At 34.9% G+C, this 21000-nt stretch overlaps 1 protein-coding gene across 6 annotated transcripts in view; it reads left to right on the top strand.

The window, feature by feature from the left end:
• tbc1d22a (TBC1 domain family, member 22a) overlaps positions 1–21000 on the top strand; it is a 217078-nt gene that overhangs the window by 7951 nt on the left and 188127 nt on the right. For all 6 annotated transcript variants that reach the window (XM_088645042.1, XM_088645041.1, XM_088645038.1 and 3 more), the window contains exons 3-4: positions 1095–1462; positions 5383–5562. In XM_088645042.1, the coding sequence (XP_088501168.1) occupies positions 1095–1462; positions 5383–5562 (548 nt within the window). The remainder of the gene's footprint in view (positions 1–1094; positions 1463–5382; positions 5563–21000) is intronic.

Here is a 21000-nt window from a genome sequence, read left to right as displayed (position 1 = left end):
ACAAGCATTTTTGTCCAAGCATTTTACAGCTGCCTTTAATAAAAAATGGTAATGTTTGCCCTTTGCCAATTCTTGTCTTGCCAGTACAATGTTAACATGAGGTAACTCTTAATTATTTAAACAAATGCAATTTACAGGTTGGACACAAAAATGAAAATACCTGGGTAAATGAGGGACACCAAGTACATTGAAATATAGGGCTTCCATATAAGTGTGGCTCATGTTAATTAAGCAGATAACATCTGAACTTGCTTAGAATCATGTATAAAAATGCTGGACAGGTCTGGATGCCTGTAATTATGGCCGGTATGGTTGAGAAAGGAGACCACAGCAACTTTTAAAGTTGTTTGCTGGGATGCTTTTGGTAGGAGCTTCAGTGACTAGCACAGCTCAGAGGATGTTTCACAAGAAACAGAGTGTGAGTGGAAATGTTAAGGGAAGACATTGACAGGGCAACAATGGGTTTAAGCAAATTAAAACTACAAGGTAAATCAGCAACTGCAGATCAATTTAAAGCAAACTGGAACAAACGGCTGGTTTCATCTAAAGAGTTCTGCCGAGAACTCCATAGAATTGGATACCACAGTTGAGTTGTTATACCTGTCAATGCAAGGTTGTGAGTCCAGTGGTGCAAATAGCACAGGTATTCAACTTCCAGCAGTAAAACATTCTGGTAGTTCTATAATGTTTTGGGGCACATTTTTCTGGCATGGTTTGGATGCGTTCATTCTCTTAGTAGGCAAGGTCTATACTAATCACTGTGTAACAATACGGATCAATTATCTTCACCACATGTTGCATGTTGTCCTATTAAGTGACTTCACATTGGTGTCAACTACCTGTATATGTGATGGACTTTAGAAAGAACAATTAGAACATTTCCCACTGTTTTCAGTGATTAAACCACAAGATTTACAAGTGTGTAAGTCTTCAGGTTGTCAGGGTGAAATTTTTTCTTCTTTCTTTTTTACTAATTATCAAACTGCTAATGGACAGAATTTTACTGTGCTGTACTACAGAAAGATACATTTCAGCTATTCCCCCTCATCACTGAACAATCTAATACCAAGTGATTTTCTTGTTTTTTTTTTCAGTTTAATCAAACATGGCAACAAAACGCAGACAACACCAGTGAAACCAAAGAAAGTAACAACTTTTCAGGAGTTTGAAAGTATTACCAGTGATGCATGGGATGTTGGAGATGATGATGACGAACTTCTGGCCATGGCTGCTCAGAACTTGAATATAGAAGTTGTCATGGAAACTGCCAATAAAGTTATTGAGAACCACAGCAAATTACAAGAACAGCAAAAACAGCAAGAAGATACTTCTGAGAAATGTGAGGAAGAGGATGAAGGAGAAGAAACTGCACCAGAGCTTTCTTTTCAGTTGGAACCTGGTCATTACAGTGATAACAGAATGGTGAAGTCACTTAGTGAAGCCCACATTGTAGCATCAAAAGGTTTGTACCATTCTTTCAAAACATTATAATTTAAACCAAGTAATTTGTCATTAGTGTTAATACAAGTAAGTCCTTATTTCCATGAAAGAGACATAAAGAACAAATTATATTTTTAGTACTTGTTTCTGTTACTGTAGTGTTTCAGTATGAACAATCTCTGGATATCAACTGTTTACCTTAACAAAGGTGAAGTTGATGATGGTAAGCTGAAGAATGCCTCTATAGAAAACATTATTGACAGGTGTACTTTAGTGCAGAATAAAACCAAGAAGCCAACATCATGTTTGGGGGGTTGCAGAGTGCTTAAGAACTTCAGTAACAAGTTGAGGTAAAAGGATATTTACTGAGACCAAGGTGTTTGGTATGATGTTGTTAAGTGGCGTATTATACCAGCTGAAAATGTAAAAAAAAACATTAATCAGAGACTGTCAGTGTCAGCCATTGCCCTCTATTCAGTCAAGCTGTTTTTTTCATGGCACAATGAAATTTGAAACATTTATAAGTCATTACTCTGTATCTTAGCAAATTCGACTTTTTGTCATAAAGCTTAAAAACACAAGTTCTACAAAGCACGAACTGACAGTTTACAGGTGTGTTCTTGAAAAATGCAGTGCAGAAGAAAAGCGCATAAATTAAGAACTAAATTGTCTTAAAAATGTATGGAAATAGGGAGAATGAGTTCTGGGCCCCGATCTCAATCCTTGGGTTGAACACCCATTTGGCCACAAATGGTGTCTGGAATAACAAGGAGATAAAGATTGGTCAGCCTCCTGTGTGTGACCTAAGCAGTACAACATTCTACCAAGTTGCCAGTTTCTGGCTGTTAGAAAGCATAGTTTATATTCTTGAGGTGCATTAAAGCGAAAATTAATAAAAGATAATTGTGAACATGGCAACATTACTGTGGTAAAGTTAAAATAGAAGAGTTGTTGATCATTGAGGAGGTTATCACCTAACATTCCATTAACATCTGCAATTAGCATTTAAGCAATTTCCTTTAGATCAGCAAGCATTTAAAATCTTGTAAAGATGTTAAGGATGTTCTTCAGTAAACAAATGTGCTGGAAGACATGTATGTTAATGTCAACATTGTCTGAAATCTACAGATGCTCACTGTCAAAAATGTCTCTGATTAGGAGCTTTAGTGTGTAATGTTAATCAAAATTGCTTTTTGATAGTTTCACATTTACAGAATTTTATCAGAGATTTTATAAAATAGTGACACTGTTTACAGACAGTCACTTGGCTGGATTGTGTATATATTCACCCAAAGCATTTCCTTGAGAAAAATATATTTTTATGGAAGTTGAGAGATCACCATAAAGCAGATTTGAAAAAATGTTTGCCAGCGCTGGGAGAATACTATGTTATTATTTTATTCCGCGGGTAGAGTGCTAAACATGATTTTACTGAAACATTAAGATATGTGGTCCAATAAATATGTTCTTGTCAATGCCATTCTATACTGTGACAGGGATATTGATACTGTATTGCGTGTTGGTAAGATTATTGTGTTGGTGGTGAAGTGATTAGCATTCATAGTTCTTGGATTCAGTTACTGAAATGGGATAATTTTGTGGAGTTAGCTTGTCCCCCCTGCGCTCTTGTGGGTTTTCAGCCAGTGTTCGGGCTTCCTCCCAACTTCCAAAAGCGTATTAGATTAGTTAATAACTTCTTCTAAGTTGTCGGTATGTGCTTCTTCCTATCCCATGAAGGACTGAGGCCCTGCCTAACACCCTGTAGGTGTTTCAAAAAGATGCATGTCAGTGAAATATGCGTGCTGAGAGTAGGAAATGAGACATCAGTTATAATTAATAATTAATAATAATTGCTTACACTTATATAGCGCTTTTCTGGACATTCCACTCAAAGCGCTTTACAGGTAATGGGGACTCCCCTCCACCACCACCAATGTGCAGCATCCACCTGGATGATGCGACGGCAGCCATAGTGCGCCAGAACGCTCACCACACATCAGCTATCAGTGGGGAGGAGAGCAGAGTGATGTAGCCAATTCATATAGGGGGATTATTAGGAGGCCATGATTGGTAAGGGCCAATGGGAAATTTGGCCAGGACGCCGGGGTTACACCCCTACTCTTTTCGAGAAATGCCCAGGGATTTTTAATGACCACAGAAAGTCAGGACCTCTGTTTTACGTCTCATCCGAAGGACGGCGCCTGTTTTACAGTATAGTGTCCCCGTCACTATACTGGGGCATTAGGACCCACATGGACCGCAGGGTGAGTGCCCCCTGCTGGCCCCACTAACACCGGGGTTATCACCAGGGTTCTTGGGGTTGCAGGGCAGACAGTGATAGAATAGATTAAAATGGGAGGCTGAAGAAGTAATATGAATTTGTCTGTATTTTGAAATACAAGCATATATAAATAGCGATGAAGCATATATAAATGGCGATGGTTATTCTCCAAAATAAGGGATTTTAGGATAGAAAAAGATCTCTTCTGAGCAGCATCAGTGAATAAAACAGTTGGGGAAGACTAAAAAAGAGGTCCTAGTAATGATCCTAGTAGTCACACAGTGCAACATAGCAAGGAGGAGGTAGGAAAAAATAGAGGGAAGCATCAGGGTTACAAGAGGAGTGAAGGAGGCATTGGAAGAAAATTGTCTAGAAGAGGTGGCCTCAAATGGGAAAGTGGGGTGCAGCAAACGGTAGACATTGTTTTCTTCTACTTCATTTCAACAGAACATGGTTTAGTGGGTTCTGTGTGTGGTGTGGGACAGGCTGAGGGTGAATGGATTGAGCAGAACTGCAGATGAGGACAGAAAGTGCTGAAAGATGCCTTATGCAAATAAGTTACATTTATAGAGGCAATTCAAACAGAAGAACTTATCGATAATGCTAAAAGGGAAAAGAAATGATGGATGTCACATTGGCTTACCTATTAGTGAGGTGAGGAAAAAATGAGTTGGAGCTAGAAATAGCTTTAACAAGTTAGTGATGTCTGGATTTTTTAATTACTCACCTATTTAAAAATATATATGGAAGTGCAGAATAAACCAGTTATTGTCCTCATTTAGTAATGCTAATTGAGGCAACATTTCCTGTTTTCATTCATGAATTTCCTGTTCATCATTAACTTGCAGTTCATCCCCCTTCTCCATAAAACTCTGGATGGACATGAGCAAAATGTTGGACTGGAGACTACATATCGAATGAATTCAGAGCAGGCAGTATGAAAAAGAGAACTTATTAATTTAATGATGTACTGCATACAAAGATTAAAACATTAAAAACACATTGTAACTCTTGACCATAGAACAATATATCACTGTGCTCTTTCAAGATAATGCAGTTTCCCAGTATAGTACTGTAGTGACATGTGATGTTTTTAAAACAGATGTTGAGTTAAATTGTTCTTTTTGTTTCTTCAATTCTGCCCTAATTCAGATATTAAACTGTTCTGTCTTGGGTGTGATCTTCCTAAAAATATTTGTGACTTCACAAATGACTAGTGTTGTGTTATGCGTCAGTTGCATTTAGCCAAAATGAAACTCTGTACTGACAATCACCAGACAACAAAAACCTATTATCTATCTTTTTTTCCAGTTACTTTTCTGATTTTCTTTCCAAATACCTTTGGATTCCATGTGCTAAACCGAAATGTATGAATCTGAGATACAGCTGCATCTGCTTTATGGGATAATAACTAACAACAAGACTTTCATTAAAGGGTTGAAGGAGATTCTGTTAAATGGATAGAACTTAGCAGCTGTGCTCAGATGCCACAACATTTCATCTGGCTTGATATAATTTAATTTTAACTCTATAACTGTCATTATTAGAGTAGAGTGAACAAGAGCATAGTAATGTTCAGTGCATTAATGTGATTAATTCAGGGCATTAAAGTATTCCTCAATATTCGGTTAGGTGACTATTTTTTTTTTTCTCCCTTGTAGAGGGTGTTTTTGAAAGAGCAACTCTTCAGAGGCAGCAGTCTCTTCCACATCGGCGTGTCATTCCTTTGGTAGCACGGATGGCTGACCAGAACACATCTGGAACACCAGCAATGACAGAAAGAGAAGCTTCACGGTTGGACAAATTTAAACAGCTGCTAGCAGGCCCAAATACTGATCTTGGTATGTTTGCTTGGTTTTCTGGTATTTACGTAAGAAACATCTTATTATGTTCTGTGCAAATGTTATGATAACTGAAATTTGGTTCAATGAGCCGTAATTCAAGAATACTGTACAGGTAGTATGGTCTTGTCTGTTTTAATAATAATAATAATAATAATAATAATAATAATAATAATAATAACACTTGCAGTGAATCTCAATGTGCTTCACAGAACTTAACAACTACTATGAAGGAAGAAGGTACGGAATTAGTTTGTAGTACTGGAAATTGATAAGTTTGTTGGTAGAGAAGGTTTTCAGATCTCTTTTGAAGGTCTCAGTTGAAGCTGCTTGTCTGAGATGATCAGGAAGGCTATTCCACAAGCGAGGAGCATAGACAGAAATGGCATGGTCACCCATAGTTTGAAATTTAGTTCTGGGGACCTGTAGCGGATTAAATTGATCTGATCTTAAAGGGCGGGGTGAAGTTTGAAAAAGAAAAAGGTCAATAAGGTAAACGGGACCTTTGCCTTTTAGAGCCTTAAAAAACAAAAGTAATATGGAGCCAATGGAGTTTTGCTACAATAGGGATGATGTGATCTTACTTCCTTACACTGCTGAGAACCCTTGCAGCGCTGTTCTGAAGAAGTTGAAATTTAATTAACAAACTTGAGGGCAGATCACAAAGGAGAGCATAACAATAGCCCAGGCAAGATAAAATGATGGTATGAATTAATTTTTCAGCAAAATTGAGAAAAGACCTTAGCTGGGAGATATTATGATAGGAAAGGCCAAAGTGCAGGCCAAAGTGGAAGACAAGAATATATCAAACTATTAAATTTAAGATGATAAACACTTCTCACTTGAGTCTTTGGTGATCAGTTTTTATATATAAAGAGTTCTGCTGATCCTAATGGTAAGGTTATATGAACTGATTTATGGGACTTGGTTAAATAAGAGGATTTAAAGGAGATCTCCTTTAGACGATGTATTATAATTTGACCAGTTTTGGATGACTAAAATCATGGAATCAACATCCATGGATCAGAGACCTCATTGTTTCTTTTTTGGACATAATTTGTCTTTACATGGGGAATGTGGAATACATATTTGAATCCTTTAGAGAAGGAATTACATATGTGCATTCCAAAATGCTTTAAACTACTCCATTTTAAATTTTCAGTTCTTTATTGTTCCCAGGTTTCATGAAATCTCTTAATATTCAGTTTTGATTCCATGACATTAAATATTGTATGCAAATACTGCCACTAAGGACATTGTTAGAATTCAAATTTAAAAAGTTAGAATGTGTCAAAGCGACTCAGAATGTATACGTATGATTCTTTATCTGAATGATTGATTTATTTTAAATTAATAGGAAGTGGAAGAGCTAGATGTTTATTTTGGGACTTCTATTTAAATGACCAAGATAACCTCAGAGAATTCTGCTTGAGTGTTTATGGTAAAGAGAGAGGTACAGTATGAAGTTATGGTTTGAATTACTATCAAAGTGCAAGTTCCCTAAAAACCACAGAATAGTAAGCTCTGTGTAACTCATGCCTTAAGTTCTGTCTGCCTGTCTCCCTCTCTCCTTTGTGGTCTCTCTGATTTTTTTCTTGTTTTGTTCTCTATCTTTTATCTTACACTTTTGACACTCTTAATCATTTTACTCAGAACTTACAATAAACCAGAAGATTTTTTTGATCAGTTTGTCTCACAACCAGCACAACTAAGTATATATCCCTTGGTGTGAAACTCTAGAAGTGGAAATATAGACAGTAGTTGGGTATTACTCATTGTGTCCAGATTATTTGACACTGCCATTTTCACCTCTCTGCCTGTAATGATATATTTGATCAAATTAAAACAACTATATAGTTTGTGTTCAGTCCAGTGATTTTGAACTGATCATAAGTATTGGGAAACATTCACTTTAAATAAATTTCAGTGTGAGAGTTAGTAATTAGTTGCATATCCCTTTGAGGCAGTAAATGCACCCAGTGAACTCACCAACTCAGAGTGGCTGCAACAAAGGCTTGACAAAGCATCTCAAATGATTAGACACATAATTTTGTGAGTTCAGTGGGTTGCAGACTTTCTGCATTTATTGCCTCAAAGGGACCTTTGATGCAAAACAACTTTGATAGTATTCAAATTTGTGGATTTCCTGGGAGCCATGCCTTCATTGAGAGCTGTGATATTGTGGGTATTTTAAATTACGGATTCAGGATAAGTGATTGTGTTGGCCAGTTGAGCACAAACATCCCACAGGTATTTCTTGAAAGCAACAGATTCCTTTGTGATAAAAATTCTGTTGTTAAGTCTTTGACTGATGTGTTCTAATTTAAGATGAATCTTCAGGTAAAATATATTTTAGTCATGTATGTGACAAAGGGCTGTTGCATGCCCCTCATCACATATGAATGCATTCACATTAACTGTGTGAAAACACCTCTTAAATTGATAGTTTCACTTAAGATGGTTTTGCCAAACTGTTAATATGTATCTGAAAATGAATTACACTCATCCCTTGTTAAATGAGCCCTTTACTTCTGAATATTTGCTAAAATAAGTGATATTGTTCATATGCATACCTATTTTTGTTATACAATTTAACTTCACCTGCTGTTATCAAGTGTGTAGACTGTTCTTCAATTTTATTTTTTGCTCCATTTGGCTGTTGTTGTCTTAACAGAAATTGTAAAGGTATAATACCATTTATGGTATAGAATAATATTTTGAATGCATAATTTGTAAAAATAGTATGGATTCACAAATTGTAACATTTTATATTTTTTGGAATCTTTATTATGTGCACTATAAATGCACAGTATTGATTTCACCAGACATCTTGATACTTTGTTAATTCTACAATTGTGAGTTTTATTCTGTCTTTGACTGTACAACTGACATAACGTTTGATTAGTAAGACTTTTTAATTTGTCATATTTATTATGTGTACTATAGAGATCTTGAAAATTGTATTTCTCCGCATAACTGCTTCGTAACGCATTTAAACATAAGAGATGGCATCGATTGCATAAAAAAGAAGTGCTGGTAAACTCTGCTTGTTGTAAAATACACTCAACAACTTATGGGGCCAGACAAATCAAATCCAAAAAGTACCTAAACTCATTTGGTTTATGTTAAGTTACGAGCACTTGGAAGAAGTCAGAGAATCGAGGGATGTGTACTTTTTTTCTATGTAAAAAGGACTTAATCCTAAAACTAAAATGGCCTGATGTCTATTCGGGTAACTATTTTTACATTAAATTCCCAGATTACTTACCTATTATACTATTGATACAAATGGGGAGTTACGGAAATGGACAAAAATATTGGTAACTGACCGTGCAGGTTAATCAACAAGTAAAATATCAGATTTGCCAAAAAGAGTCATAATTCAGGCATACTGGATTAAACAAATATTTATTAACAGTGACAATGCATGCAATACACACACCATAAACATACAACACACAAGTTACCCTTTGTACAAGTTTACAGCCAGGGCATTCCAGAGGCCTAACATTAACATCCTAACAACCCAGAAAACCCCCAGTGTTACCAAGTATTCAAACTCATAATGCCTATAAAAGCCAGAATGATCTTAAGTGGTCTTCTAAACTAAATAAAATACAACCTGCGGTTAAATCTCTCTGTAAACCCAGATGCCACCAGATGAATGGGAACCTATCTCCCTATTCAAAAAAATGCACTCCCTTACCAGGAGAGGCCAATTTTAACCCAGGGATTCTTTACTCAGGAAATCAAAATTTCCTAAACAAACATGGAATAGTAAGCTGTCTTGGCAATGTTCAAATACATACATAACTCCAGTTGGCTCTTTATGAATGATCTGGATCTTGCCTGGCACACACTTTATGCTGTGTGTCCTCCTCTCTTCTCCTTTCTCGTGTTCTGTACTCCTCCCCTTTGTCTTTCTGTTTTTTATCATACACTTCTGACTCTCTTATTTGTTTACCTAGAATTTTATTAACTAAGGTAAACCAGAAGATTCTTTTGATCAGTGTGTCTCACACCCAGCACAACTAACTCTAGGAGGTGGAAATGTTAACACAAACTAGGTGTTACCCATTGTATCTAAATTCTTAGAGTCACTATCGTAGTCACCTATATCTGTAACACTATATACCAGTCCTATAAAATGATGTACAGACAGGTACAGGACCTGTAGGTATTGCTGTTCCAGTTGGATCTGGGAGAGCCTCAGCCTCAGTCTGTCCTTATTTCTCATGGCACCCTGCCAGCTGTGTCAGTGCTTGATGAACCCTAATCACACTCATTTAATATATATTTAATAAATACTAACTGTTGTCAATGAAGTGCTGTGATGAGATTTGAGATTGTTCAAAGTTTAATGAAAAAGGTTTAACATACCTTTTAGATTTAAGGGGCATACAATATATTGTGCTTAACAGATATTGCACATATGAAAATTCTGCTATCTTGAGTTTTAACTTGCTTTAACTTTATACCTTTGCTTTGTACTTTAAATACTTTTACAAAGAAATGAGCATAGAACTGCAGCAACCGCAGCTACTACAGTAAACATCTGTAAAAGCTGCAGCAGAGTATAAAAAGGAAAAGATGTCCAATTACAGCGTAAACAAAGCATCCATACAGAAAGCAGCAAAAATTATTATGCAATAGAAATGAAATACAATGTCTCTTACTTCATGTGCTGGAGTAGAAATTCTTTACCTAACCTGAAATGGAGGTTGTTTTTCTGTAATCTATAGATAAGTCTATAATCTATATATAAATCTTGAAAAGAATAAGCACATGCGAAAGTGTAAGTGCCACAGGTTATGGAAATAGGAAAATGGAAACAGTGGAAATATTTCTATTTGTTTTTGTAGTGATAATACTTTGTAAGCCCAGGTATACTGATTCAGCCATTCAGAATACATGACAAAAAATATTTTTTGGCAAGCTGGCTGTGCCATACTGTGGTATGATTTGATTTTGCCGAATTTAGGTTTTCACTGGCCAAAGAAGATCGAGAGGTGACGCTTCATTAGATGTTAGTGAAACAGTAGCGTCAATTAATCTGTTGCATGACTTTTTAAATCAACTTAATATGGAATATTAATATGGAATCCTGTTAAAAAAAGGACATTTTGGTAGCTGAAAATGAAAATAACTGAAGTATAATAATGTTTCTCAATGTCATTAACAATATTAATTTATGAATATAAATATAATGTATTTATATATGTGGTAACAGTAACTGAAAATAAAATAAGGTACACAACAGTATTATGCCTTCTTCAACACTTTTCTTCAATTTCTTTTACTGAGTCGCTTGCTATGGAGTCAGTTGCTACCATGGAAAATGAAACGTTTGCTTGGTAATTATTAAAACTCTTGTGGAAAATGGAAAAGGCTACACTTTTTTAATTTAGCTTGTCAAGCACAGTGATACATCGGTGGTTCAGTGGTAGAATTCCCACATGCTGTGCAGGACAGCCAGGTTCAATTCCTAGTCAATTCGCAAGTTGAATTTTCACCAATTACCCCTTGAGCATAATAAAGACTGTGTAATAATAAAATAAATATTATTTATACTTTATTTCTATTTTTATTATTTTATGTATCAGAGTGTGTTAAATATTAAAATAATATTGATAATAAATAACATGAATGTGGAATTGGCAAATGTTTGAATACTGCCATAGGAGAAGTGAAGAAAAACAATTCTACTGCTCAATCGTACCTTGACCACCAGGGCAACGTTCTCTCTGAGCATCCGAGATGCTAAGGGAATTTAGTTATGCCCTTACACAGAAATTGTAATTGAGTTTTTAACCTTATTTGCTTTTAAATGGTAATCATTAAATCCACTATGTATAATATATGTTTGGAGCATAATCTATTTTTGTTAGGAGCAGGTTAAAAATAGAGGATATGCTGCTATGTTTATTTAACCAGATACAATTTGATCTTGCTTTGTGAAACTTAAAATCTAGATTTATGTCAACATTTTAACAAAAGTTATGCAGTTTACCTGAGTAATCTCGCTTCGTGAAACAGCCACCAGTGTTCTTTGAATCTTTACACTGTCATCTAAACACAACACCCACTTGGAAATGATAAGATTCATTTATTGTTCATGGTTTTATAATAAATCACATACACATTTTTATTTATTCATGGCATAATTTGTCATACATATTTTAAATAACTTTATTAGACTATATTCTATCCAACCAGTAAAAAATAGAGAACAGGAACCTGAGAGGCCTAGCAGCCGCCCAGCTCATGGAAGCTTTTCACACTATTGTGTGAAACTATTGTGCATCACCATTTGTATTGGGGATGCACTGTATCGTATATTACACTATGAAGAACATATTTTATTACAATTCATCAGATATCTACAATGCATTTTGTGGACTGAAATGGGTTTTAAAAGTCAGTAGATTGTCCTGCTCTGGGGCACAGTACACACGCTCTCAGCAAGTAGGTGGGAGGAGACCACAGTCACCTGGGGAAACTTGTGTAAAGAGTTTTCGGTTGTTTCTCTCTAGCTGGCCTAGCGGTCATTTTGTTGACATTTAGTGTAGTTTTCCATTACACTTCAAAAGTGGCATTGAAAATACAATAAATCACGTAAGATTTAAGATGAGTAATATTACGAAAGCAAATCTGTTAAGAAAGTTCACTTCTCCCTTGAATGGCTCTTCCCCACCCTTGAGGGACAGAACCCAATAAGACAAAATTGCCACTCTAGCACAAACCCTACATTTCTTGTTTACAACAGTTGCCAGACACATTGGTAGAGTTTGACTCACAATAGAATGTGTCAGCTTTTTTTGATAAGTGCAGCATTATGAATTTGTATATATCATACCGGATGTCAGCCAGTGCACACAAAACTGGCCTATCTACAAATGTGTACACAAAATGATTATTTTCATATCTCCTTAATAGTAATATGTATGTGTTACTATACATGTTAGAGATGAGCAATTCCAGTCTATATATATGGTATGTATTTTAATTATGATCTGTAGTTTGTACTGTTAAATATTTTTTTTATTAGGCTAACCGCAATAAAAGTTTGAAAGATTTTACAATATGCCATAATATTGCTGCTGTTATTAGGATCCATATTAATTCCTGTTATTTTATCCTTTTTGCTATCTTTGCACTTAAAAGTAAAATTGAATGCCATGCAAAATATGTCAGATTCCAAGATAATTTTAATGTAAGTGTTTTATTTGTTCTGTACATCTGTAAATATGCTGAATTAAAATATTGATGCAGTATATACAAATGGATAAAAATGGGAGGAGGCCATTCAGCTAACTTATTTGGTTGTCAGTAGTTATCCTATGATCATATCCAGTTGTCTCTTTGAAAGCGGTCCACTTACCAACTTTGACAACGTGACTCAGTCCAGACTCATGCAACCTTTTGTCTAAAAAGTGAATATTCACTTTGTAAATGTACTTCCCCATCATCATTTTAGATGTAATTGTTAATTTTGAAGAAATCTGTATGGAGTTTGGTTTAAGACTGTAAAGATTCCATACAGCGTGTAGCTTCTGCATGTTATTGGACAGAATTCAAGGAAACTCTTTCTGTTCTTGGGATGGGGAGGAAAAATCCCATAGCACTTATTCAACATATCCCACTTTAGTGACTCCCATAACTCAACCATCCAAGGGTGGCAACATGCAGTCTCACTAGCTGAAGTTAGTCCCTTCTGAGGTTATTACTGTTGCGGTGACAATATATTCTGATAAGCTTCATTAAGTAAAAAGAGGAATGGAGATTAGGAGACAACTGTTGATCATCAATTCTCATTGCTCACATTTATATTAAAAGACAAAAGCCTGGTGAAATGTAATTAGAAAATTCCAAAACCTGAGTGAAAAATGTAAAAAAATACAACATATGTAAAATGAAGAAATAGTCTCTAGTGGTATTCATTAATTATATATAGCTAATAATGCATTACATTTCTAATACATCACGTGTAAAGAGCTATAGCGGGGACAATCGTGCTATTATTTCTAACAATCTTTCCAGATCTGGAATTTAGGCATGATCTGGGCCTTCTGAGTACTGAGATGGGAGACCCCTAAGGAAAACCCCGTTGCTACTGTTCGTGCTAATGAAGTATTTGTAGGTTGTGGTCTTCCTTTTCTTAACCAGAATTTCGAAACCATTTCCACAAGGACACTGCTATAGATGGCACTGTTCTTCAGATAAGACATTAAGCCTTAAAATACCTGATCATTAAAGACCCATGGCACTGTTAGTACTCTTAGGCATGATAATCCAGTGTCCTGGTTAAATTCTGCTCTGGTCTGCTTAAAGCTCTCTCTTAATTCAACTGAAGCTATTTCTCACTTTTGAGGGTGTTGCACTTATGTGATGGATAAAATGGTGCATTAGGTTCCTATGGAGGTGCTATATATATATTATAAATCTGTGTTTCTGATGGTTTCTATATTCTGTAAACACTACATAGCTTGATCACAGAAAATTAAGCCTTTAGTGAAGTAACACAACATTCATAAAAATTTCATTTTCTAATGTGGTCTACCATGGTTCAATGAAACCATGCTGAAATGCAAAATTACAGATACATCTCTAAATTTAAAAATATATAGGTTTGCAAATGAGAGGAACAAACTAACCCATCTTGTTTTTATGTAAGGATCCTGGTAAACCACCTTTTATAGTACAGCTTGCTACAGTAATGTTTCTGTGCTCCACAACTGTATTTGTAAAAAAAAGTACCTTCTTTTCTTAATCTGAGTAGTTCTGATTTCTGTGCTGAGTCTGTGGGTTGTGGTTTAGGTTGATTTTCACAATTCCCCTTAAGGATGAAGTTTTTTAAAGTAATATTTCTGAGCAGCCCTTGTTCTGCATGGGGAGGGATCTGTCAGACTTCTTCAACATGTGATACAGTCACTCACAGAAGGTTAACACCAATTGCAGGACTAATGCATCATGGCAGACTTGTAGGCACCTGCTAGCTCTTAGAAATGGCTCTTATGTTCAATGCTGAGGAAACCCTGGACAGCTCAAGTTCACCCATCCCTGAGGATGCTCAGTCAGTCCACTTGGGGAATAGTGGTCACAGTTGGCTAATGACATAGCCTGGGCTTAAACCATTGGTGTCTAGTAGTGTAGCTCAGTAAGCTTCAGGTTAGAGTACACGTATGTGCTCTGGAAGCCACTTGGGAGCTCATATGTTAAGCTGTTTTGAGGGTATTATCTCATTCTGTATCTTGAATATCTCTTTGGCTATATTTAGTTAATTTTTCTTGTTGAAAGAGTATCATTCTTTATATTATTTGTGTTTGTGTATGTAAGGCTGTATAAAAATGTTAAATTCTACCAAACAGATCACAAACAGATTATTTACTTTCATGTTGAACAAATATTCTGAGTGAGACTGCTTTATAAATATTCTACATCTAAAATGGAAATATTTTCTTTTTTGGTGCTTTTCCTTTTGATAAGAGTGTTATTGCCATGATTATCTGACTTTAAGGGCCTATAAATTACACTACAGTTTGCATAAACACAAATGTGAAAATTAGGTGATTTTCTGATTTCTAAGGTATAGTTGGAATACATTTTCATTGTATGTATGAGTTTAAGCTTACATTACAGTTAAAATAAATGTTATCTGAAATGAACTTTTTTTATTGTAGACAGATTGTGTTGTAGAGTTGCTTTAAATAATAAGCAATAAAATACTTCTCTTGTAAGGCAGCTAAGAACTGTGTATTTGATAGGAAATATGCTTCTGCTGTGAAATACAGAGCCATCAGGAACTATAAATTGGTATTCATTTTTAAATTGTCAGGTTACATTAAAGCAGTATTGCCATCAGCATCTGTGTAAATGCAGTTGTTGATGGTTTATTAAATATATAAACTGACTAGTCAGACATGCATTGCCAAAATAAAATATGAACTTAATTATGTATACATAATTAAACTATGGAAAGCAGGGATGGGAAAGATAAGTGAGCCATCAGAGTATGGATACATTCTCTTTTTGGTATGAAATAAGCAATGCATAAATGCAGTGATTGAAAATGTATTTTCAGAGGGTTGAATGAAAGGTTATATGGAACCCAGAATTAAAAATGTTTTTAATCTAATATTTAAAAAAAAACAGAATGCTCAAATGTAATACACTGCCATCTAGTGTTTTACTTTAAATTCTCACCTTGGTACTTAAAAGGTTTGGAAACATTCTTTTAGCACTGATGACTGAAGACCATTATAAAGGAAATTATAAGACCACTGTGTGTTCTAGAATTGAGAAAATTTGCAAAACAAAATTTTACTTTTGTCACAGTTTATTTTTGCATGTTTTTATAATTATTTTCTTAATATATTACCCCTTAAACAAAATGTGTGTTTTGTAGTCCAAGTTGTAATCTTTTGGCTCTTTGAATTTGTGGAGTGGAGCAAATGATGTTAATGACAAGCAACACCTGACAATGAATAAAATACATTTGATTTCTTAAGGTGATGGATGACAACTTTTCATATTGGCTGCTTATAAAGTATATAGATTACTTGCATACAATAACATATACTGTAGTTAACAATGTCATGATTGTTTGAAGTTCATTGCGAATTAAGGTTTACTAAATGACAACCTTGGTACTCATGATGTATGACATTGTACAGTAAGTCCTGTTTGTGTCTAGACTTTTTGCAGTATATATCAGTTTGTTGAGATACAGTGATATCCAGTTGAGATTTTCTAATGTATATGTCTGTAGTTGTCAGTTGTAGTTTTGACAGAATATCTTGGCTAAAGTGGGTTAATAGCACATTAGGGACTGTATTTCACACACAGTACTTCTCAATGTCAAAGCATGATGTTGCAATCTCATTTTTGTCAGCATATCAGATGCTGAAATACAGTTATTCAATGAATGTATACAAAGCTTTATTCATCTATCCCCACAATAACCTGTTTTAAAACCTTGTGTTTCTGCATTATTTCAAAATCATTTAATAGGTAGGACTTTAAATAGGGAGTGCTTATTCATATTTCTAGTTTTTGTCACTGGTGTTAAAATGAAATCTCAGCTACCAATGTTATGTTACAAATTTTAATGTGCAAAAAAGGGGAAAATAAACATTCCTTGTTTATTCTCTTAGCTGACGAAGGTTAGCTGCTGCTGTGGGTGTTTAGAGATGTTATTAATTATCTTTTTGCTCCTGTTCAGCTGTACAATATGCAGCAATATGTTCTCCAGACACATTCAGATTTCTATCATTGTTTTAAAGATCTCAGAACAGTGTTATTCATCCACCAAAAACAGGATTCTCATACATTTTATAGCACAAATGATTTGTATATTTCAGTATGTGCTTGTTCCCACTTAATGTTTAAACAATAATTGGGTAACATTTTAATGATTACAAGGCAAAATGGTTGGTTGTTTAAAATGAAAATGAGATTCAGCAGTCGTCATAGTTTTTAATTTCACACTTTTGCAAAACTTCTAGAGTGTGTGTGAAGTAGGCTCACCAGTGATACTCCTTATGGTTACACTATGATGTATTTTATTTCTTTTTTTTACAAACTGAACATTAGATCCTGTATTAATCCTATGATTTTATAGTTAGTACTTTAGTGTTTTATATATTTATTCATTGAATTCGAAAATGTCCATCATTTTATTTTAGCCCTGTACTGTATATATGCATTTTAACATTGTATGCCATAAAATGATAACTTGCAAATGTGATTTTTTACAAGTATTACTTAATTGACGTCCTTTAAGTTATCTCAGAGTAAAACAAATTGTAAACCCAAATACAAAATACAGGTTTCAATTTTTTTTTAAGAACACAAGATTTATGTGCTGCTGTGTAGTTTTAAGTAATATGTTGCTGCATACTTTGGCTCCAGTTTCTCAAGTTGTAAGTATTTTTAAGTATGTTTGTTTTCATGATATTATGCTGTGTTGTTGACATTTGATGACTTACATATATATTTTACTGGTTAATCTAGATTTTTTTTTAAAATGCTTGGTTGCTTTGACCTTTCAAAACATTAATGTGATTCTGTAATTTAGTATAGGGCTTCATTTATTTTATTACATGATCAGTTTTACTTTGGGAAACCATCTGAGCATTTACTTCTTTACAGCAGTTTCTATGTGGTTGCTATGGCAATTTCTTTCTGATTATGAAAATTGTTTCTGCCTGTTCTCCGTTTGGCTCTGTGGAATCACTACAGCTGGGGGAGCTGCAGGTCCACAAACTTCTAAAATGCAGATATTTATCTCTCTTCAAGAATACAGTTTAATCACTTGCTTACAGTCTAGTTTAGCATGTTTATATAATATATACATGCCTTGGAACTTCTAACTAGCTTCAATGCAGTTTAGATCAGTTTCATTTAGGTCAATATAATGAGTTTGCTTTTACAGGAATTTAAAAGGGAGAATTATATGTTTATTTATTGGTAGGGGCTGGAATTTCTCTTGAACACGTGAACTTGGGGGGCTTCTACCTGTCGTTCAATTGTTATTCTCCAGGCATACCTGTAGGCAATCTAAACTTGATAATCAGCACAGGGACTGTGATTAATTATACAGTACATCTAGAAAACTTTGATGGGTTTATGATGGGTTTATTGGTGCAAATCAATAATTTGACATCTTTAAAAACACTAAAAGCATTTATTTGAGCACTTGAGTGCAACAGTATCAACCCGTTCTGTATACCAGTGCAAATAACGTACTTTGCAAAGCCTGCAGTTTGCCATAGATTGACACTGAAATTACAAAAACACACACATTCAAAGACTGAGTTTGACACTGGTGAGCAGGAGTGCTTTACAGAAATATTTAAGGGAAAAGAAAGCTTGGAATGCTGGATTGACAGAGGCATTTGTCTGTTGTTAATCCCCTGGCAAAACTGAACCATCCCAAGATACTTAACAAACATTGAATAAATGGTGGGACTATTCCTGCAGCAAGTCAAGTGAGGAAGCAGTGTTTACTGACTACTGCTGATTTGTACAAATACAAAATAAAAAAAATTATAATCATGTCTGACATTGTTCCTGTAGTTACTGACAAATATACAGAGTTACATGTAAAAGTTCACATTTTTGTACATTTAATGTTACATGGATAACCTAGAGCTGGTGAACTGATTGGCTTTTAGTTGGAATGAAGTGTCGTGAAATGGTTAAATACATTTGAAGTAAGGTGTAAAAGTGTCAAGACATAAAATGACATTCTCCAAGGCTTGTTGCTAAGTTCAGTACATGTGACATGTAATGCCCTCAAAATTGCCCTTGTGAGTGATGTATGAACTCATAATTTCCCGAGCAGATAAGCTTGTTGCAATGATGGAGGAAGTTTTTAAGCATTGTGCTTTTGGGGAAAATAACATTTAAAATAATATCTAAGATGTACACTCAAAGAGGGGCTGTACTCAACCCATAAAGCTGCTTCCATGTACAACATACAACAGTATAGGGTGCTTCGATTCTATGCAGAATGCCATTCCAAATATGTTACATCTACCCACACTTCCCAGGCTTTGTGAAAATGGACACTCTAAATACGGTGTACTAAATACAGTGGTGTCAGAGGAGCTAAAAACACTGTTAAATGAAACATATTTCTCTACGTGCAACACATAAAACAGTCTGACAATGGCTAGTACGGAATATCCTTAGTTTAACAGACTTCAGATTTTATGGACAAAATCTGTTATTGGGTATACAATCTGTATATGGGTATTATGTCTGTAAAATCAGAAAAATGCAATAATTGGGAAATGCACAAATAATAAAAATACAGTTCTACATGGTTCAGTTCAAGATAGATCTGTGTTTAAGTCAGTGATTCTCGATCAATGTCCACAAGCACTTGTCGATCATAAATAATTGCTGAAAAGATACAAAAAGCCCACAGCAAGATGTACAGTCGTTTTGTACAACATGCAAAATGTCGCCACTCTTCGGCGCCATATTAATCAGGTAGATAATGCACAGGATTAAAATTCAAGCATATCAGTGATGTCCTATAGTAGTAGGTTAATTGCTCACAGTGGGTGTTTGTGTTTCAAATGATTTTGTCAATTTTATACTGTATCTTTATATGAAATAAAGAGCAGGTGTATTTATGATAAAAAGGCACAGGAGCAATTTAATTCACTCTGCAGTTGTTAAAACAAATTAGTCAACATATATAGAATATGTTTGTATATATTATAGTATTTAATATTTTTTGAGGGGCTGATAAACTGTCATTCGTGACTTAACAGACATTTGGCAGTAAGGGGCACTCCTTCCACCATTAGTCTGTTAAACCAAGGGTTTACTGTACAGTGGTTTCAGAGTCATGAAGTCCACAAAACGTTCAATAAACTTGAGGAATTGTTTATGCTGTCTTCTAGTAATTAAATGACCAACTGAAATGGTTAAGGTATGGCAGTGGGGAGGATTGTTTACTAAGTGATTTAAGAAGAGATTGTCAACCTCTTGGTGCTGGACAAGTGAGTATAGGTTAGTAAACTATTAATACATAATAAGGCCTGTTATTTGGATAGGGAAACAGTACTAATAGAATTTACATTAATAATAGCATTTAAAAAAATAAAATATGCAGCATTTTTTCATCTGCTTTGTGATTTCAAGGTATAGTATCAGACATACTGTAGTTTGTAATCTTTAAGTACATTTGTACTTCTAAAGATATCGGTCTTTCATAGTTGCTAAATAATGCTCATTCTCAAGTGAAAACCTCATTTGTTCCTGTAGCAAAATATTTTTAAAAATATGTCTTTTCTAAACTGTCTTATCTCTATAGGCGTATAATCTGTATTCAGGTCTTCGGTTCTTTGTTTCCGTGGTTTCTTTTTATCAGTAACGTTTATTTTTGTTTTAATTCGTCACCTTCTTGCTCACTGGGGCACATCTTGAACATTTCCTGACATTAATTATTTCAAGGAATGATTTCAGGATTCTGTGCAGCATTAATATTACACTAGGAACAGAATAGAACTGTTGGTTCAGATTTTTTTTTAATTTGGGATTTACAAGATCACTGTTTTAATCTGATAGAAATAGTTTCATTTCTCCAAGTTTCATGTACTTAGAAATTCTTTGGATTTTTCATTAAAGTTAGCTAATTAAATTTGCCTTGTGGCATGAAGGTCATTCTTTCTTGTGGCACAATTAACTCTTCATTTATATTTTTATAGCTACCTATCATATATGTGGCTAATAAATGTGTAGAAGAGAGTGGCACAGTCGCATAGTGGTCAGCATTGCTGCCTTGCAGCACTGGGGCCCGTGGTTCAATTCCTGGGATGCTATCTGTGTGGTGTTTGCATGTTCTTGCTGTGTTAATGTGGGGTATTCAGATCATTGCAAGTGCAGAGCTGTGTTTTAATTTATCAATGATGCTTACAAAAA

The sequence above is a fragment of the Lepisosteus platostomus genome, chromosome 9, assembly GCF_059453375.1.
Source record: "Lepisosteus platostomus isolate fLepPlt1 chromosome 9, fLepPlt1.hap1, whole genome shotgun sequence".
In the NCBI taxonomy this organism is placed as follows: Eukaryota; Metazoa; Chordata; class Actinopteri; order Semionotiformes; family Lepisosteidae; genus Lepisosteus; species Lepisosteus platostomus.
This window is presented reverse-complemented; position numbering and strand designations above follow the sequence as displayed.